The sequence below is a fragment of the Fundulus heteroclitus genome, chromosome 17, assembly GCF_011125445.2.
Source record: "Fundulus heteroclitus isolate FHET01 chromosome 17, MU-UCD_Fhet_4.1, whole genome shotgun sequence".
Lineage (NCBI taxonomy): Eukaryota > Metazoa > Chordata > Actinopteri > Cyprinodontiformes > Fundulidae > Fundulus > Fundulus heteroclitus.
In genome coordinates, this window is record NC_046377.1 from 4,629,908 (window position 1) to 4,652,297 (window position 22,390).

The 22,390-nt window shown below is 42.4% G+C and overlaps 1 protein-coding gene across 8 annotated transcripts in view; it reads left to right on the forward strand.

The window, feature by feature from the left end:
• Positions 1 to 5,164, forward strand: part of sox5 (SRY-box transcription factor 5) — a 100,582-nt gene extending 95,418 nt beyond the window's left edge. For 7 of the 8 annotated variants that reach the window (XM_012877103.3, XM_012877105.3, XM_012877106.3 and 4 more), the window contains 4 exons: positions 846 to 948; positions 1,765 to 1,938; positions 2,919 to 3,135; positions 4,774 to 5,164. In XM_012877103.3, the coding sequence (XP_012732557.2) occupies positions 846 to 948; positions 1,765 to 1,938; positions 2,919 to 3,135; positions 4,774 to 5,074 (795 nt within the window). In that variant the 3' untranslated portion in view covers positions 5,075 to 5,164. The remainder of the gene's footprint in view (positions 1 to 845; positions 949 to 1,764; positions 1,939 to 2,918; positions 3,136 to 4,773) is intronic. The other variant, XM_021323834.2, reaches the window with a different exon arrangement.
• The last annotated feature ends 17,226 nt before the right edge of the window (positions 5,165 to 22,390 follow it).

Consider the following 22,390-nt stretch of genomic DNA (forward strand, 5'->3'; position numbering starts at 1 on the left):
ACCATCCTGCCCTCCCCTCCATGCAGCCACCCGGCTCGCCGGGGTCACATGCAAATGGAGGAGGACACTTTCCGGGACGTCGTTTTAGAAGACGGCCGTGTTTTGGGTAGAGCTCCTAATCGTGTAATTAAACCGTAAAACGTTGGCGCTGCTACCGCGGTGTGTGTGTGTGTGTGTGTGTGTGTGTGTGTGTGCTTGCGTGCGCATCAGCCGAGCTCCAGCGCAGTGTGTGCCGGCTGCTTGCATTAGGCATGTAAATGCTCAGTAAATCAGCCTTTTATTGGTTGTAATAAATACCCAGGGGGCCGTGCGGCGTGGCCCCGCTCTCGTCCGCGCCGCGCTCTCTCCTGCTCTCTCTCCCTCTAATGCGTCGACCCTCGGGGGCCTCTGCAAGAGAGGCAAGCCGCCGCACTCCACTCTCGCAGGTGGCTGCCAGGAGCAGCTAAAGACACACACACACACACACACACACACACACACACACACACACACACACACACGTCTAATCAGCGGCACACTGGCATAACGGTAAACATCTAAATCGGAGTAAAATCAACATTTTCTCACATGGAAACACTGAAACACAAATGTGCGTTCGAGCTTTCAACACTTCCACATATCAGGCAGCCTGTTTGTTAAAAAAAAAAAAAAAAAAAACAGGACTTATTGACTGAATTTTCTTACATACGTTTCCGACCTGACATTTCTAAATGGCAGATTTAAGTGAATGTATAAAATAATAGTGGAAACCACTGGTTTCATTCATTCATTCATTCATTCATGGATTCCCGGCGCGTGACTCAGCCGCTGACCGACTGCAACTGTGAACTGTGTGTGCCATTTAGGACAAAGCTGCCTTGGAGAGTTTGAGTCAGCAGCTGAAGCAGCAGGCCGACGATAAGTTCAGCCACGCCATGCTGGACTTCACCATGAGCGGAGACTCTGACGGTACGCTCTCACACACACGCTCACCAAATACCAAAGGATGGGTGCTCTCATTCAGAATATCAGTGAGCAATGAAGGGAAAATAGTTGGCACACGTGATAAGGATATGCTGAACTAAACTAAATTTACCTTTTATTGCTGAAGCATAAAATCGCTCTGATTTTTTTTAAATGCCTTTAATTAGAACAACTTTATTAAACTATCATTTGAAAAAAAAAATCCCACATTTGAAAATCATAAATAAATGTGATATTTTTTATACTTATGATTCATTAGATTTTCTATAAATAGTCCCTTAAGTAGTTGCCATTGCCTTTCTTTTGCCCTGAGGTATAAATATGACGTGTACAGACCCCTTTCCTGTTGCCAACCTTTAGATTAGGAAAGACAAGAGAACATACCATTTAAGTAAGGTACAGCTGTGTTGATATGTTTAGACAGTAAATGACTGAGGAAATAGGTACCAACTTAAATCTGACCAGTCAGAAGAATAATTCCAGTTTAAAGCTACAACTTTGACAACCAAGGCCTGACCAAGAACCAAGTTTCTCTCTCCACATCACACAGTGAGGATGACAGAAAAATCAGCAACATCTTCAAAGCTTGGCATACAAATAATGGCATCTAAGGCTCACCAAGCAATCCGCAACTTTTACCTGCTATCTATTTGCTATTTTATATATATATATATATATATATATATATATATATATATATATATATATATATATATATATATATATATATATATATATATATATATATATATATGACTTTATTGACTGTTCTTGATGTGTTTCCTTTCTAATCCTCTTTAGGCTCCCCTAGTGTGTCAGACTCCAGAATATTTCGGGAAACCCGTGGCAGGAACAACAACGAGCCGCACATCAAACGGCCGATGAACGCCTTTATGGTTTGGGCCAAGGACGAGAGGCGGAAGATCCTCCAGGCCTTCCCAGACATGCACAACTCCAACATCAGCAAGATCCTGGGTAAACCCACCGCGCCCGCAGCAACTCCAGGCACTCACCATGCCCTCATCATCTAAGCCATCTCCCCCCCCCCGTCTCTCAAACGCGCGTTACGAACTTATGCTGATTTCTTACCGCGGCGGTGTTGTGTAAGCGGGCGTTAATGAAAGGCTGGGGGGCGGGGGGGGGAGCACAACCACGACAAATGATGATATAATTCATTATGCATTAAACAAGCAGCGCGAGGCCGCCTGACATTTCCCCCAGACCGCCGGGATCGGCCCTGACATTTTAAAGAGCTCCTAAGCGTTTTATAACACAGGGAAATCTGGTTTTAATAAGCCTCCGCGCTCTCGATTGCTAACAGATCGCAGAACACAGAGAGAGGGAGAGAGAGAGAGAGAGAGGGGGAGAGAGAGAACAGCCGAGCGCCGACAGCTTTTACCCATTAAACATACAGTAGTCAAGTGCAAATTCAGACCAGATATGAAGCACACACACACAGCGGAAGACATGCACAAGATTTTCCACCCACACACACACACACACACACACTAGCAGGGGACTGATGGTACAGATCTGTGAGCAGAAACCGAGCTGAGAGATGACAGCAGGTTAAGTGAAGTCCTCATTAGTTGAGATGAGTACCTGTCGTCCCAGCGGTGCTCCTCATTAACCCTCTTTTGCTCTCTGTTGCGTTCTCGTTTCGGGTGCCACTTCCAGCGTCACACTCTGTGTGTGTGTGTGTGTGTGTGTGTTACTGAAGCGCAGCCTCACATGTATCGGTTTAAACTGTTTGCCGAAGCGTCTTGCGCCGCACATCAGTCAGCGTAGCTCATCGGCGCACAGACGGACGTGTTGTTTTCAAAAGAAAAGTGTCGAAACTAGTAATCAGTGATTGCACGTAGAGCTACTCTGAAAGAAAAAGCCCCTTTTGTGGGGATTTTTTTTTTTTTTTTCAAAGACAAGCGAGCTAATGATTGGTGTCCGTGCGTGTCCAGGCTCGAGGTGGAAAGCCATGACCAACCTGGAGAAGCAGCCTTACTACGAGGAGCAGGCGCGCCTCAGCAAGCAGCACCTGGAGAAATACCCGGACTACAAGTACAAGCCGCGGCCCAAACGCACCTGCCTGGTGGACGGCAAGAAGCTGCGCATCGGCGAGTACAAGGCCATCATGAGGTCCCGCAGGCAGGAGATGAGACAATACTTCAGCGTAGGGTGAGGGACTGGGTAGTTTTAGGTTGAGGAGGATTTTGTTTGTTTTGCAAATCAAGAAAAAAAAAAAATAAAAAGCAAAATAAAAATGTAAATGAGCTTTTTTCACTTCTTTTAGCCCGTATGCAAATATCATACAGTGACTATTTAGCATTTTTTTTAACCAGTTTGATGCACTAATAAATTGGCTGGTGACTAATCAGACGTGTTTCAGCTTTACCCGCCTGTGGGACCTTTTTTCAGATCAGTGAACGTAACAATGCCCGAGCGTTACCAGGTCACGACAGCAACACTCTTCAGTGCAGAAGTTGATGCTGAGGGAAGATGCTCAGTTAGCCATTTTCACCATCAACGAGGAGTTAAAAAATTAAGTCAGGTGTCTCATTGCACAACGTGAGAGAGGATATTTTGAAGATAGTTGATTTGATTTTCGGAAAGGAAATTTTCATTAACCGAAGTTGATTTCAGCAGATCAAAGATTGATAAAACCCTGAGATCAGAAATTGGCTAATAAACTTATTTTGGTGCATCTCTACTTCTAATTTATGCGCATTCTTCTTCAGACAAACCAACTTGGAAGTTGTTCTCAAGTCTCTAGACCTGGATCTCCAAATAGGGCAGAAGTTCAAATATTGTGGATTATGGCATTATTCAAATGTTATAAAGCATTGGTAGCATTTGTTAAATTTTTTATCATGGATCCAGCTCTCAAAGAAAGATGATACATATTCGGTTGATGCTGATGAGATTTTACAAAGAACACAAAGGTTTTATAAATCTCAAACTGTATTTTAAATACTATATTCCAATCCAATTTAGTTGTGCATGTATTGCAGTTTTTATGGTTCTCTAATTTTAAGACTGCCATAAAACATTTTATTTTATTTTATTTAATAGAAAGAACTTCTATCAAGTGAAGCGTTATTAAGTTTAGGTTAAATGAAGTAATTCAGAAGAACCAGAGATGAACAAAGTTTAGTAAAGACTGATTTAAGAAACAGTGATATAGCCCTTGGTTGTTGCTTGATAAAGAGCTCTCTGACGCATTTCTACATTTAGCATCATTAGCGGCTACCAGCTCGTTAGGGCTTTCTGACATTATTTAAAAATTAATCATCTTTTGCCAACATGTAAATTTGAACCAGGTAACTAAATTTAGGCTTGGGCCGGTACCATTTACCCACTGGTATGATAGCATTTTCAAACCATGAACGTGTTGAAAAGTAGAGAACGTTTCTCTTTTATGAGTAATAGAAAAGTGGAATAGCCTTCTTTTGGCTCGCCGCTCCACAGTGAAGAGCAAGAGGCAGCGCAGGGCTACGCCGCTGGCGGCGCTAACTGGCCGAAGCTTAGCAGGGGCTCCAGTGCTTTTCTAACCGAGTGTGTGGACAACTATTCACCCTTTTACTCACAGTAAGAGTCTGGGGCTGATAATGATTGCTTACTTTTACTTCCCCGTGTCAAAGTCACATGCAGCCATCAACTAGACAGCGCTTAGTAGGACAGCTTTTACTTGTACTAGTCGAACCTCTAACACCTGAACACCTCCGTTGTTGAACAGCATTACCAACGATTACTTCAGTGTACTTCAAGACACTTCCGCCTATTTGCCTCCTAACTCGCCTCTCTTTGTGCATACAGGCAGCAAGGCCAGCTGCCCTTATCCTCAGCAGGCATGGTCTACCCAGGTGCCCTATCCATGGCAGGGATGCCCTCCCCCCAGATGCCCTCAGAGCACTCGAGCATGTCCAGCAGCCCCGAGCCCAACGCCAACCACCACCAGATCCCCCACGTGCCCGAAGGACTGAAGGGGGACGAGCCGCGGATCAAGGAGGAGGAGCTGCGGCTGGACGACAGCAACGGCGACGTGTACGACGATTTCGACTACGAGGACGAAGAGGCCGACTACGCCAGCGACAACGAGAACCATATCGCCCATTAATGCGGCACCAGTCCCCGCTGGTAAATCTCTAAAGATTCTAAACCAGTCGGTCAGGAAGAGGGGTTTGTATTTCGCCAATCACCTCAAGTTTAAAAATAAATAAAATAAAACCCACCTCCCACCGCCCTCTTCTCCTGACTGACCAAGACTCTTTTAGCAGAGCCAGACCCCCCCCCCCCCCCCTCCTGACACCAGCATCTGATCAATCAATGGAAGCACAGGACCTGTCACTCACACTGACTGTTACACATGCTGGAGTCCGGGAGGAAAGCTAGTTGGAAGCTCACTGAGGAATATTCAAGTACTACTGCAAGAGTGTAATGCCACAAGTGAGGAGACATTTCTAAAAAAATCAACCTTTTCCGTCCTGTTTGGACAAAAAGGAGACGTTTTAAACACTAAACAGTGGACCTGTCAAAAAAAAGGCGAACAGATGACACTTTAGGACGGCGGACCTGTTTATTATCAAGAGACACTTTTAAGAAACAGCTTTTTTTTTTTTGTTCTTTGGTTCTATGATATTCTCACTCAGGTACACGGTGCCAATAAGTGGCTTGTGAATGTGATTTGTTGTTTTTTTGTGCTACAAGTTTGGATAATAGAAAAAAGAGACTTCTTTTTCTCTCCCCCCCCCCCCTTTTGTTGTAAAAGCACCTGAAAGACATCAGACCTTTATTTTCAACCGAATCTTCAGCCTTGCAGTGTGCTGTTGGCGCCTCCACCCCGCCCGCCTTCCTCTTTGTCCCGCCCGGCTCAGGGCGGTGGGGAGCGGCGATCGGCGGCGCCCCGGAGCCGAAATAGGAAAGCACTGTGTTTGTGAGACAATCCGCAAGTTTTCTTCTCGCTCCGTCTCTCCTGTCTCCATCTCAAAAATCATTTAGGGGCAACAACAAAAAAAAAAAAAGAAAAAAAAAAAGTTTAAATCAGCAGCAGCAGCACGAGTTTGCCTGAAAAATTCAACAGGTGTGCGTCGGTGTGTCGCCCTACAGCACTTTGGTTTGGGGGTTTTTAGAGCAAAAAGGAGCTGAAATCTTAAAGCTAAGCGACTGGTTCTGCTGCTGTTAACGTGCTGTAGCTCACTCACACACACACACAAAGCTATTGTTGTGTCCTTAAGTGTTTTCCTGCTCCCTCCAATCAACGTCGTCCTGCTGTAACCCAGTGGGTGGAGCCGGAGTGCAGTCAGCCAGTCAGTGTTTCTGTATTTTATTATTATTTTTTTTTCTTTAAAACTGCCTCTAGTCTAATATTATTAACCATAATTAAAAGGATGGTCAGCGTTTCCTGAGTTTAGTAAGTTATGTACAGTATAATTTATTTTTCTCCTCTTTATCAGGTTTTTGTGACCGTACGAAAAACAGTCACCGAAACGTTATTCTATTTAGCGGGTATGTATTTAGATTTAAGCAGAAGTTGTCCTTTTACCTTGCTTTGTTTTTGTTCTGTTTGTCTTTTTTTTTGTTTTTTTTTTCCACCCCTTGAATCTGTTCGGCTTGTATTAACCCTGCGGACGGATGTGTGGCGGAGTCAGGACAGCGAGCTCCTCTCGTAACGCTGAAGACTTTCTTTTAAAACGTCCATGCCCAATTTCTACGAAGCACTCAGACTCTCTGCAGTCAGAGAAAAAGAACATTAATATTTTTTATTGTTATTATTATTATTATTATTATTGTTATAATTTTATTTGTAATGATTATCACCATGTACAATGTGAAGGTTTCCTCTTTATTAGATTTTTTTTTTTTGTTTCTTCTTTGAAAATGATTTGAAGGATTTCTATGAACACAGAGACCCCGTCTCAGTTTACCAGCTCAGCCGACCTCACCGACACGCAGTGAGGCGACGTCTGCTTGGATCCTTACTCGTACGGCCCCAGTCAGTAGTTTACAGCCTCCTCATCAGCAGGAGCGTTATTTATTTTTCAGATTTTGACGACACATTTGAACCTTTTTTTTTTTTTTTTTTTTTAAGGTGGATGGATTACTCTGATTTAAAAAAAAAAAAAACATGAGCTTTTTTAAAATCATTATTCATTGCTGGTTGTCCTTAATTCCACAAGGGTCAACACTGTGCGTACAGCCCTAGGATTAATTGGTTAAATTTCTCTGGCAGCTCTACCCCACAGTTTTCATAGCCCTTACATTGTACCATAATTCTGCCTCAATATTTGACCGGGAGAAAAGGGAGAGGCCCGTTTGCTCACATGAAGTCCGTACAAGTTCATTGGGCTGAAATTGGAGCCATTTCACAAGCTTAATGTTAGCCTGCTTTATGTTTTCCAAACCTAGGTTTGATGTGTGTTTGGGATCTTTTTCCTGTTGGCACGCCCACTTATATCCAATTTTTGTAACCGTCCAGCAGCTGATTTGAGATGAAATTAAAGGATTTTATTCGCCTTGTACAGCACACCAGAATCACCTGGAGCAAAGCAGTCTACCACCCCCATGCATGGCACTTGTCTTACACTTTAGAAGTCTCACCTTAACAACTCCAATCGTTCTTCTCGTCATTGTGGCTAATTTTATTTTATTTTTTATTTTATTTTTTTGCCATGAGTGGCCTTTATTTGACAGTATGCTGACAGGTAAAGGTCCACAGACCGGGACTGGAACCGGGGATGGTTGAGGACCGTCTCATTTGCCTCATTTGACTTGTGCATGTGGGGCAGCTACAAATTTTAGTCCTGCTTGAAGAGAGAGATCGTGGAGCATGCAGTTCTTTTGCTGCACAGCACCCTCCAAGTCCATGTTGTTGTAAACCCAACCTTACTGTGGACAGTTACTCTTCAGCATCTTCTAGTTTGGGTTTGGGTTGAGCCTTTGTTGGTTTCTTGGTTTTTCCTGAATACTCCGACTCGCTTTCTGTCATCAGAGCGGACAGAGGGTTGAAACTTAGACACAGTCCAGGTTTCCAACAGGACAATGATCCCAAAGTTACATCAGAGCTGGTTTTGGAACACAGCAGGCTACCGTCCATAAAGGCCCTGACATCGACTTTATGGAAGATTTGTGGACCAACCATACAATTTTTTTATTTTTTTTTTATGAAAATCTACATCAAATTCTAAATTGTGCTCCCAGTTCGTGTTTGTAGAAATTAGAGTCATTCAACGGCCAAAAAAAAAAAAAAAACAGTTCAAACGCAATTGAAATGACACACATGCTGATTTTGAGGGTACTTAAACTTCTGACCGGCGCCGTCCGCACGCACAAACACGATCACTCAAACACACACACACACACACACGCCTATAATATAAAGAGATTATTGTTGCAACTAAACAAATCCTATGCTGTTGATTTTCTGTTTTGTAAACGCTGTACATACATACAAAGTCTTTCTGTGACATTCGATATTCTTTCATCATCATAGGAGAGCAGTGTTAACTGATCCAGCAGGAGAGTTTCGCCGCGTTCGGCCGTGAGGCGGCTCAGCGGTATCTTTAGCATCTCTCATCAGGAGCCCTTTGCTTTGTTTGAGCTCCACGCGACGCTACAGGAGCCATGACTACTCTTCAGGTGTGACGTCACTTAGTGAACCCCACTCTTTATTTTTATTTTTTTCTAAAAAGCGCTATAGATAAACGTCCCACATAAAGAGCTTCTGGGTCTTAATTGTGCTGTAAAGTCACCCCTTTTTTTTTTTAAATCACCACACTGTTGCTGGAGAGAGGAATCAGGAGAGCGTGTGGGGCGTTAAAGACATCAATCATCCCTGCTGGCAAGGTCTGTCCCCATATCAAGACAATGAAAATGATATTATTTAAGACAATCAGTCACGAGTGGAGCTCAAAACAAAGTAAGAATTATTACAACAAAAAACTATCTTACCATCTCAACTTGAAAAATCAAGAAAGATAATTATGTAAATATAACATAGAGTTATAGATTTATATTTTGTTCATAACACAGTGTAATATAAGTTGTATATTTCTTTTTTTTTTTTTTTGACTTCTCTCCCTACTGTCTCTTTTATTGATGTTTATCCATGCCACAGAAAAGCAGGAGTCACAGTACTCTCACAAAAAACGAAGAAAAAATATCAAAGAAATAAAAGAAAACCGGGGGGAAAAAAAAAAACCGTGGGCTGCCACCGCCATCTGTTCTAAGTTCACTTTTTTTCAGTATTACTGCCAGACAAGGCTCTAATAAAGACAGCAATGTGTTGAGTAAAACTTGTGCTGCTCATTTTTTCCTTCCACTAATTTTCCACATATTCACGTGTCTGCTGTAAATAAATGTTGGGATGCAAAGTGAGCGAGGGGGCACTTTCTACCCTTTAAAGCAGTTAAAAAAAATGTTTGCCAAATCTCTTTTTATTGGGGCTTCTGAATATTTTTCTCGTGTGGAACAATGCAGCCCATCACAGCGGAGGTTGAATGATTCAATCATCTCCATAACAACATGTTAATTATGCTAAGTCCACCTTCTTGCCCCTCCAATCAGAGGGCCAGCTGCAAGGCAGGGGGAACAATCACGGCCCGTTAGCAACCCGATAACCTAATTAAGCTCAACAAGGGACAAGGAAAGAGGAAAGGGGGGCGGTGAGGGGTGACCTTTTTTTGTTAAAAAAAAGAGAAAAAGATTTGTTTCCTGTGTTACTGCTGTCACCTGTTTTTAAAAAAAAATCAAATGTATAATTGATGCATGCTTATGGATGTTGAGGATGTCCGTGCCTCCATTTTCAGGGGTGAGAAAACAGCAAACCCCACTCAGCGCCGCACATTAAAATGCTGTCCCCCATCTGTGTCCATATGTTCCACAATCAACCCCCACAGCCGTGCCCGACACTCCGCGCATAAAAACAAGCTAAATGCACTCCAAGGACAGGATTTTATGTGCTTTGTTAATTAGCATAACTTCACAAGCATACACACACAAAAACCACACCAAAAAAAAAAAAAAAAAAAAATCCTTTTGATGCAATAAAGAGGGAAGATGGGGCAGATTCAAAATTCCCAAAATAATACGGTAAGTGGAGAACTCGGTCTGGGTGATGTGAATTTTTCAGAGGCAGCCTGAAGGGGAAAAACCTGAGAAAAAGTTTTTTTTTTTGTTTGTGTGAATAGCTGAGGAGCAGAAAAGAGTTAGGGGTTTTTTCTCTCATTGTCAGCAGAATGGGAACGCTGAAGAAAGCAAACAGTGGTTAGACTCTGATTAGATGACACACACACACACACCCTAAGGTGGGCTGGGGGACCTAGCTCAGCTCAAACCACATTTATCCAGGCTACTTCCATCACAATGCCGGCTGAAGAGCAAAAACTACCACGGAGGGCACAGTACTTACGGTTACCATGAAAGTTTTTACTACCTGTGCAAAGTGCACTGAAGACTTAAAAACTGAGACACTCTCTCAACAGTTAGGCGGCCCGCTCTGCCTGCATCGGCTCGCTGAAATATGCCGTGTGTTTCCTGTTTTTTTTTTTTTTTTTTTCCCCCTTCAACCGTGGGTGTTTGGAAATTTGAGTGAAAACGATGTCACATTAATGATTTAAAGTCGGTAATAGGATGTGCTGTGAGCCGCCAGCTAAACTGAGTTTAAGGCTCCGGCGTTAATGTATTCATGAGGAGGAGGATTATACAGAGACAAGAGCAGCTTGAGAGCTGAGTGCAGCACTGTAGCCAAGGCCAACAGGCCTGCTAGATTTACACACACACACACACACACACACACACACACACACATATATATATATGTATATGTATATATATATATATATATATATATATATATATATATATATATATATATATATATATAAATAAATGTATCTATTGTACTTTAAAAAGCTTTTCTGAATTAAATATTGCAAAAGTATGCATGCTGAATTAAAAAAAATTCTTAGATATTTTGTGTGGTTATGATTAGGTTTTTAAACATCGTATTCTCTGTTTTCATGATTGTTTGCAACTAATTCTTGCCTCTAACTGGGATATTAGTACAAATGTGTGTTTACCTCCAAGTAGTGCTTTCTCCATCTTTCATCTCTGATTTTAGCAGCTCGGCTAATCCCCGGACTACCATACGATCACATTTGCAAACTGCAGCATCACTAAAACCTAAAATCACTCAAGAAAAAACATTTTAGTAATTTTTTTAAAGTTTTCCTTTATAATATTTCATAATTTTTTAAAGCTAAAAATTGAAATAAGAGCTTTGAACATGGGGCTTATACATTAAAATGCAGGAGTAAATAAGATAAGCTGAGCCTAAAATGCAAAGTAAAATAAAAATGTACCTTTTAACCTAGAGTTTGACATGTAAACAGGGATGAATTTATGTGGAAAGTGTGTTTCCCCCTGAATGAGTCCGGTGTTGTTTTTGGAGCAGAGAGATGCTGGGTCAATCATTAAAGAGAAAGAAATGTCCCATCTACAGAGCCGGTCTAAGGCTGTATGGGGTCCTGTGCACCGTTTGATTTGGGGGCCTTCCAAGTACCATCAGTCCTAACAGCTCAATTAAGACTTCCTTTAATTTTTCCATGTTTAAATGTTTATGCATTGCACATCTAATGTCACCATTATCATGGTGGACAAATGGAAGGTTAAGTTGACCACAGCAGGCATGGGATATGATCTTTCCTCATCATGTTCTTCCAAAAAATTCAAAAACACGGAAATCCACTATGAACAACTGTGGAGCGAACAAAAATGTCTGGGTAACCTAAAACACAGTTCTTATAAATGTGCTTACAGTCAGACTGTGCTGATTTACAGGAACTCTTTAAATGGCAAGCATAAGTTTTGCACAATTACCACTTAAAAAGATTTATATTCATAAACTGAACTAGTTTGACAACACTAGTGCTCTTTGGGGCCCCCTTTTGGTTTGGAGGCTTTGACCAATTGCTTGGTTGGCTAATACCTTAAACTGGGTTGGGGTGTCACTCAGGTTTTGGTTCATAAACATTTTTAAAAGAACTAAAAGCGGCGGCAGTGTTTGAGCAACGGCCCTAATGTGACAGATCTGGGAGCGTCGGCATATGAGGGACAGGCGTGGCACACCGGTGGAACAGCAAGGCCTGCAGGCTGCTCCCTGATTGGCGCAGAGAAACTGGCTGGATGCCGCAGACATGTCGTCTCGCCCTCTGGTCTATCTTAGCCGGCTGCATCAGCAGCAGCTGGCCTGGTTTCCCCCATCTCTTCTTGTCTGTTTTCATCAAAAGCAATGAACAAGTTTATTACCGTTCGTCAATCTGAAGCTCCCTGCAGTGATTATGCTGTGTTGTCTCTGTCAAATGAACTGCTTTCATTTCTGCTTTCACCAGTAGATTCTTTCCTGACTGTTTCAGTCCATCCTTCTTACCTGTGGCTTCACCTGAATTAAAATACTAATAATACAAACACAGACATTTTAGTTCAGTGGATAACAGATTCAGCAATCTAAATCACAAAACGTGTCTAAGTATTGGCATCCTGATAAAACACGACCTGGACTTAAATTAACAGTGGAAATGATTTGAATTGGATCATCAGATGTTGATCATCAGCATGTAGGAACTTTTCACAGAAAACTTGAAACGGAGACTGCGCTCACGTAGCAGCAAATCAAAACTAGATAACAGCCTGTGGGCGCTTTAACGTCATTCCATGAAATATAGATTTTTGAGAAATAAAAAAACAGAACCCTGTAAAAGTGTTATTTTCTCTCCCCATCAACACCCTAATGCACACATGCAAATATTATGCTAATGGTATGTTAATTGGTGGAGTAGCTGCAAAGCAGCCCTGCTGTTCAAATGACTGGTGAGAAAATAGGTGGGGTCAGTCGCAAGCTGTAAAAGCAGCTCCAACACAAATAAACAAAACCCTCGGGGATTAACAGAACAAGGGCCAGTGATAAACGGATGAGAAGAGAGACAGGGAACACAACAGGCTGCGAGTGAGGGGAAGGGGGAACAAGCGCAGGGATAAGGAAAAACCACCGAGCACTAGAGGGCCCAGGGTGGAAGGAAGAGCGGTTTATAAAGGCGACAAGAAAGCCCGGTGATTAAAGAGTGAAAAAGTACAAATATTAAAGGAGTGAGGGCAGAAGTTGTTCAGCGAGAAGAAAAATCGATTAGGGCTGAGGAAGAAATGAAAGGAAGATGAATAAAAAGTTAAAGCAGAGACATGGTCAAGACAACAGTCTGTGTACGGCTCAAAATTAACAAACAACCCCTAAAGCAATAATGTCCTTCACTGGTTTAGTGAAGGACATTAGGTCTGACTAGGTCTGTTTCATCCAATCAGAGTAGTCCTTTCAAATACTGTATTCAGATCGATGGAAACCAAAAGTCACAACCATCAAATAAAAATACTGCACCTAGCGGCAGATTTAAGAAAAGTACAAGAAAACATAAAATTAACACTTGGATATAGTAGCCTAGCAGTATTTAGTCAAGCAATTAAAATATGTTTAATTTATGCACTGATATTTTTACATTTTTAAAACTACTAAGTGTTATGATTGTGGCCTGGCAGTCTTTTTGTTCCCTCCCTCTTCTATAGCATTTTGAAAAATAATAATCATGCCATGCACATGTGAGCTCTGCTCCAAAGCGCAATCAAGTTAACCACCTTCACCTGTATTTTGGCCTATATATACTGAGGTTCCAAAGCCTCCTGTTGCCAGATTATTGAAAGCCATAGTTTTGGGTAGATGTCCAACATTGCATGCATGCCTTGCCTTACTCTGGATCAAGTTTTCATTTTTTGGATTTCCTAGTCTTGCCTTTCACTCATTCAAACAACTCACCGGCTTCTGCTCCCTGGACAAGCCCTGGACTGTTTTAATGACAAGCCTTTGGACAAGCCTTTGTCATAGTACATGACAAGACCCCTTTAAATAAATTATTAAATATTTCACACCAATAAAACAAAATATCTTAGTAACCAAGAACCAAACTGCAAAGTGTGAAAATATTACTTTAGTCAAGAATATTTTGATGGGGTGCAGAAGCCCTGGTGGTGGAGGACATTTTCTTCATGCAGTCATTGTGAAGGACCCTGTTGTGATTGTTTTCAGTGCTGATAAAGGTTAGTCATGTTTTCCTGGGTTGTTTTAACTTTAGCTCAACATATTCGACAGAACACCACAGACTGCACACAGTTGCCTTTCATAAAATTAAGGTGTTCCCAGACGAAACTTTCCTCTTTGGCTGCAGGGTATCGTTGTTTTCATGGCCTTGAATACTGTCTTGTCCAGAGTCCATTGTCGCAGCACTTTTTATGTCGTTTGGAAAAGTGCTTACTTCTAGTTTGCTTGCAATGACCTGCCTGCTAGCCGTAACTCTCCCTTCCCTTCCATGTGGTGGTAAACCCACTTGTAGTGTATTACCGCCACCCAAAGGGCTAAAGTGAGAAAGGACGTGTCTTATTCTCGCTAAATGCTATGTGAGCAGAAATTGCATGCCTCTGACATGGATATTTAGTTGTTTTTTTAAATCACAATTATATTACAAATGCATTTGCATCAGCCCTGACCAACTTCCGAATCCCTGCAGAACAAAAGCATTCCCACCACATGATACTGCCACCACCTTGTATGACCGTGTTATACTCAGAGTGAAATGCAGTGCAATGCATTTAGGCTATAAAGTACTGTTTTGGTGTCATCTGACCAAATAACCTTATCCCCCTACTTCTTGTGGCTTACTTTTTGCCTTTCTTCTATAACAATCAGATTTGGCCAGTGCATGGCTAATAGCTTCATTAGCCGAGCACAACATGCCACAACATGCCACACTAAGATTTTGAATTTTTAAATTAAAAAAAGTTTAAAAGCCATGTGTCTTTTCGCTTGCACTTCTCAGTTATGGACTACTTTGTGTTGATCTGTCACACAACATCCCATCAAACTGGAATGAAGTAAATGCATATGAAAAAAATTAAAAAGGTGTGAATACTTCTGGAAGCAACGTGTAATTTGAGTAAATCTTCCAGCTGAAAGGGTTGAAGAAGTGAACCTGGAACTGTTTCGGTGTTTTTCTACGACGCACTGGTTCAGCGGGGTTAACTGCGACTGTGTGCGAAGCAAACATACATTATGTGTTCAGCTGGTGACATCGCTCCCACAGGTGCGCTTCATTGAGTATAATGCGCTTGACCCAATGGAAACCATCACAAAATGCCTCATCGTTTAACTTATGGCTTCATTATGGAAATGCATCCACTTACCCCAATCTTTATGACACACACACACACACACACACAGTCACACACACACACACACACGCACAGCAGGAGAACTTCCCCTCGGATTCTCTGTATTGTTCATGGAAATGTCGGGGATTTAGATCCTCTATGCTTGTGAGCAGGCAGTGTCTAAGGGATCCTTGCACTTGTTTCTTGTGCATTTCTAACTCTCAAAGGGAGCAGTTAAGTGTTCATCTGACAGCTTTTTTTTTATCCCCTCTCTTTACAGTCTTACAATCCTTTGGCATGAGATTCCCTCAGCTGTCTGAGCTTCCAGCTGCTCAAACCTGTAGTTGATCTGTAGTCAGTACACCTGGCCGCACTCAATCCCACTCTCCAGAATAATACATGCTCAACTTCTCAGTCCATTAGCAGATCGTTCTGGTTTATTCCTGTACTACACTGTTGCTTGCTGTTCATTTACTGGTTCAGGCTGTTTGTGTGAAGTTGGTATGTTAGATGGGAAGGGGGGGGGGTACTTCCATGAACAGCATCCTGGGGGAAGTCCTTCTTCTCCCCCTGTGAATGAGTAAATAATCAACTATAACTTTTCCTGGAGAAAACCGTTTCTCTATAGGTTTTACAATAACAAACTTTTATTGCTTTATTTATATATCTGTAACATAAGTCCAGGTTTGACCAATCTGTATGTTGTGGTTTCCCCTAGTCTCCGAGGTGATATTGGTGCCTGGAAAGCATAGAAAATGACTGTTTATGTTTTCATATATAGGATAGATTGTAACGCCACTAAGCATCATTGCCCTCGTGTTTCCAGTGCCCTTCTTAAATTGGCACGGTTGTTAGTCACCAGAGGCTGGAGAAGAATAGCTATGGGGAGGAAATCTTAAGAATACACATACATGTAAAAAACACATAAAAGTAGGAAGTATGGCAGATGGAGTCAGGCTATGCAAAAATTAAGTACATTGTGACATGTTGAGTTTCATCATTTGTGTCATTGTCTTCGTTCTGTTCCCTTCTTTCTTCTTCTTCCACACTGCCCCCACAAAATGTCCGTGGTAATGCTTTGTTGTGTTTGGGTTACGAATCTGCAAGCGCCCAAATGACTAAACGACTAAAACACAAACAAAACGAACGCACAAGGCTCGGTCCCCATGCGCCCTAACCTTGAGGATAAACGAGACTTTACACCTTATTTACTTTGATTGGTTTTCCAGTATAAATTCTGTGAAATTTTGTAACATTTGAATGTTCATTGATGATGAAAACATTTGCAAGTGCAGTTGGTTGGAAATTATGTTAAAAACAAATAAACGATCCAATCCAAAAACCTGGTTCTACATTATAGTATAAAGTCCACTTAATAATTAGGAAACTTTAATTGGTACTTTAGCTGACTATAGTGTGGGGTGACAGTGGCACAGGAGCTAGGAGCTCGTCCTGTAACTGGTGGGTCGCCGGTTCGTACACCTGCTCTGTTGGTCTCTGTCGTTGTGTAAGTGGGCGAGACGCTTCCCCCTCATTGCCTGCTGGCGGTTGTCTGGTGGCGCTGATTGTATAGCAACCCTGCTTCTGACACCCTGCCCTAGAGCAGCCGTGGCTACATTGTAGCTTACCACTGTCAGCGTGTCAATAAATGTAGCGTAAAGCACTTCGGGGTCCTCAGGACTTGATAAAGCTCTATACAAGTACACATAATTTACCATATAAAATACTAGAATTGTGTAGTCTTGCTTCAATTTCTTCTCATCACATGTTATTATTAATAAAATAGTAAATGAATAAAAAGTCATAGTAGACACTAAACCTGAGCACAAAGATTTAAACTGTGTCTGGGAAATGTATCAACACTTTTATTACTCCAGGAATTAAATTCCATCATCACAACACATAATTGTTTGGAGTATTGAGAGTTGTAAAGCACTACTAACTGAAAGCCGGACCCTGTAGATATCTAATGAATCTGTAGGGGTGGGTGGGGGGGAGGGGGGGGGGGGGCTCTGTAGCTCCAGGCATCCAGTTCCTCTGCTCTTCCTGGACTGTGGTGTAATGTGTAAGAGCTCAGCAGGCCCTGGCAGCGACAGCCAGTGTGTTTGGAAACTGTCAGTGTCCGTTTCATGCCAACCAGCCACAAGATGTACCCCCCCCCCTCCAACTCCCACCCCCCAGCTTCTCTCAACTCCACCCCCCTTCTCTCTGCAAAACATCCCCCGGAGCCCCAATGGCTGCCAGTTTCTCAGACAGCCCACCGCTGACCCCTTCAGGCCAGGAAACTGTCGTCCGGCCAAGGAGTTACAGAACCCAGGGGCCTCAATTTTTCTTTCCCCGCGCTAAGATCCTGTCTGTGCTAGTATCTCACTCTGGCCTGGGAGGAAAGGGTGGCAAAGAGCACGGGTTTGCATTTTTAATTCGAGTGCCTCGTTACGTCTCTTTGCTCCAAGATTAAAAAGCCCACTTATCTCTGCATGGTTGGTTGTTTTTAACATGACAAGGATCCGACGCAACCTTCCCCCCCCCCCCCCGCTCTAAGCTGCCAGCCATGTGTAAGGACAGCTGACTTTGAATCATAGATGTGGTTGATTTTGTTTGTTCTTTTTATTTTTCAAAACAGGTTGAAGATTTGTGAGAAACCAAATTATAACCTCTGGTCTTTGGTCATGTCCCGTTCCCATCTCTTTGTAAACATTTACTACAAGTCGGCTCCAGGGCCGGATTATCCATAAGGGCCAGTGGGCCAGTGCCCAGGGGCACCAACTATGGGGGGGTGGGGGGGGGGGGCACCACATGACACATGTTTTAAAAATATATTTTTCATAAATTGTTATATTATTTACTTAAAATTGTTGAAAGACCATGCATTATTCGTTTTGTGAACACTGATGTCACAATAATAATAAATGATAAATAAATTAAGATTTTTTTGATTTCAACATTTTAAAATGAGATATTTGAATATTGCTCACTGCTCATATGCCTTAGTTTACTATTTACCTCAGTTAGTAAATAGTAAATTACATTACAGAAATCCCCTTGATTATGTCTGATATTTTTGACCGGAGGACAGCACGGGTAAGGGGGGGGGGGGGGGGGGGGGGGGGGCTTTGAGGTATAGTGCCCAGGGGCACCACATTGTCTTAATACGGGCCTGGTCGGCTCCTTTGATTTTTCTCGTTTTCCCCAGTTGGGACAAATCGAGGGCAATCCAGCCAAAAGACGGATGAAAGAGGGAAGTTACAAACAGCAAAAGGAGGGATTTAAAGTTTCCACATCAGACAGATGTTTTGTGACACGGGTCTGAGGGATTTCCATGGTGGAGGTGTCCTAATGGCTCGGTGTTAACATGAATCCATATCCGACCCATTAATGCCCCTGACTTTCTCAGTCACCATAATGGCCCTGGCTCTGACCGCTGTAGTCTGCATGTAGCGGATATAGCACGGATTTGTTGCGATGTTCCCAGGGATTACAGCCTCAGTGAGCTATGTATTATGAGTAGATTTAGGACCATAACTCCTGAAGATAAGGGAGGGGGTGTGGGCTGGGTTGGGGCCATCATCATGACCAAATTGTGTGCAACAATGTGTGTGTGCGGGAGACAGAGCAAGATTCAGGACAGTCAAATTTCCAGTGCTGACATTCATTGAAATTCCAATCCAATCTCATTCACAATAAGCATTCTGAAAAAGCTTTAAATGAATTCAAATTAATGCTTTATTTAACTGAAATGCTCTCCGGATAATGAAAAGCTTTCTGTTGCAATAATCAAAGGGAAAATTCCAGCGATTATGCACAATCACTGCAATTTATTTTCACATCATCAGTTTCCTTTAACAATTTTTTTCAAATGAAACATCATTAGGGAATATACAGCAGAATAAAAAGCAAACGATGCTTCTTCTAGATGAAAAAACTAGTTTCACAAATTAATTGTTTTTAACTGTAAACCCTGGGAATGCATTCGGATTGTTGAGTTTTAATAAGCAGGCATGAAAACGTCAAACCCAAAGTGACCCGAATTCTGTTCCTCCTCCAGGAAGTGAAAGCTTTTCAAGAGAATAAATCATACGGCTCAATTGAAACAACAGCTCTGAGCACGTCAGCCTGCAAGCTCAGAGCTTGGGAGCGAGGCGTCCAGCTTTCCTGACGTCCCGTCGGGTGCCAGACATAAATCCGGAGCTCTGACATGTTGCTGCGTAGCAGATGTGAGAGTTCTGGTGTTGTGGTAGGAGCTCGCCGTGTCGGAGCGGCCCTGTGGTGAGGCTCTTTACAAGGCCTCCGGGACGAGCAAGAGAGACCACACTGACCACAACACACAACTCTACAAACACTGTTGGAAGGCCGGGCGCACACAGCCGAGAAAGTTCTCCAAAAATGATGCACTCCCAGTCAGACAGCAGACGTGAATGGTTTGGCACTAGTTTACAGTGCTAACGATGAAAAAAAAGGATTTAGAATATTACTTCAACAGTTTTATGACCACAACAACGTTGTTTACATTGTGTCTTTCTAACAAATTGCGGCACCTTGGGGAAAATTTTAATGTTTCATGCGTTTTGTAGGTGCATGGATGTCGTGCAAAACATGACAAACTATTTTATGACATAGCTCTTTGTGAAGACATTTATTTGCTCGCTATACCCTAGAAGCTGCATTGACATGTTGTATGGTCTCCGTTCTCCCCCATGAGGGCACGCGCACACACACACACACACACACGCACGCACGCACGCACACACACACACACACACACACACACACGCACGCACGCACGCACGCACGCACGCACACACACACACACACACACACACACAGTGCTACCGTAGCGACAGACCCTTCAAAGAGCTTTTAGAATCATTCCCCCAGCTGAGCTCACCATTCACATAGAAGACCACCATGTTGAGCCTGGTTCTGCCAGAGGTTTCTTCCCAAGGGGGAGTTTTTCTCTCCACAGTCGCTTCATGCTTGCTCATCATGGACAGTTCATGCAAACCTGTGTTTATCAAGTTGGACATCAAGCTCAAACAGATCATCATATGGACTGAACAAACTTTGCTTATCTCCACTCCACCACCAGTTTCAGACCCGGGGGGAAATATCCCTATTCTCATACGCCTGCTAATGCATATTCAAGTATAATTCAGCGTGAATTTTTCCTGCCGAGGTCTGAGCGCCAAACTCTTAAAATATTGTATCAATAAAATTCTTCTAATTGCCTTTTCTTTCTGTGTGAGTTTTTCAGATTGAAATACTAGCACAGACACAAATATTCACAATCTGTTTTAATCTCCAAGTTGTTTCGTACAAGAAGGAATTTGACATTGTAAGTACAATATACCAAAATGATAAACAGAAATATCTTTCTTGTGAATATGAGTAGCTATGTAAATTGATGGAATTGATGAAATGGATGGATTGGTGCGTACAAGCATGGCATCCAACTGGGTGCTCTGATTGTTAAGTGTTCAGAAGAAACGGTCCCTTAGGCAACTGGTTTTAGCAAATTGCGCTCTCTAGGAACCACCCTTTACTGAGACCTGAGATGGTCCCCACACAGACACTGTTTGGAAGAAGGTCCAGCAGAGACCGTACGCCCTGCGGCAACTCAAGGAGTACATACAACCTTCCAAAGGAGCTGCAGGTCATCTTCTACACTGCCAATATTGTCCTATGGTCGTCCATCACCATGTGATTAAACTCGTCCACAAAACAGGACAGGTCCAGACTGTAACAAACTAGGTCTGTAGAGAGGATCATTGAGGTTGATCTTCACTCCATCTAGGAGATGAACAGCTCAGAAAAAAAGGGCAGCTAATATACCCACAGACCCCATACATTTACATTTTTACCTTGAGATCAGCGCTACAGAGCAGATGTGATCCCTGGGAGGCACTACAGCTGATGGTGGCTCCCTTGTCTCATCTGGTGCTGCTGGTTAGTCAGGGAGCTGGTGATCCACTGACAGGTGGAGGCTGGCACTGTGAGCTACGTGAGCTTCTGGTGGAGGATGTCTGGGTCGATGGTGTTGAAGGCCGAACTAAAGTCCACAACAGGATCCTGGCATACATTCCTGGGTGGTCGAGGGGGTGCAGTAAGCATAGTCCCAGATTGATTGCACCATCTGCAACCGTGGTAAGCAAACTGTAGGTCCCCCCTCTGCGATGTCCTTCAGCCGCTTCCATAAAAGTTGCTTAAAGGATTTCATGACCCCAGACGTTAGGTCAACGGGTCTGCAGCCATTTAAGGCCATCATTTTATATATATCATATTGGTAGGAAGCTTGGAGTTAAGTGCCTTGCCCAAATGCACATTGAGAAAGGGCAGTTGGAGCTCACAACCTACTGAACTAGAGCTGGTGCAAAATTATATCAATGTCAATGTCAAATGTATTTATTTAGAACACTGAAAAACAACAAGGGTTGATCAAAATGCTTAAATTACAGCAACAATCACCAGATAAATAGAATTTAGCTGTGTGTTGTAGTTGTAAAGGCTTGACCTAACAGAACTTTTAGGTTTTTGTTTTTTTTTTACTTTATTTTTGATGTTTTTGCATGTCCAACAGCACTTTTCAGATTGTTCAATTTAAGGGAACTGACCAAAAATTTTTTTTTTCAAATGGGAGAGTAGTTAAAGAATTAAGAGTATCAGCAAGCAATATGGGTGGGGTTAGATTTTCCAAACCAGAGGACCCGTTTTCTTTTGTTAAGGTAAACCCAGTTGGGTTAAGGAGCAATTCCCGCCTGAAATTACATACCTAATTTAAATCAAGTACAGCTCTACAACTGTAAAGTGTAAGCATAAACTTTTGGTATATGTGTGAACGTAAGGCATTGAAGAATATTTTTCCAGTGGAATCACTTTTGCAAATGTCACTGTCTGTTGATTGAAAATAGAAAATAAAAATGTAATTATTTGAGCCTCACCTAAATTTACTTCTAAATAAACACTGCAAAACACCATGAAAACCCTTTTGAAAATATAGTAGACGCATCAGACTTTATAGATCCACATCTTGACTATAACTCCAGCAAATCTGGATTGAATCAAAGGTTAGGTACAAAGGTTTTAGTAGGCAGTGTGACAGGTGGACCTATGATTTTGTCACAGTTTAGCCAAATGTGTTTTTCACCTCATAAAATGGAAATCAGCAAATAAAATTGCTGATTTCCATTGTAGG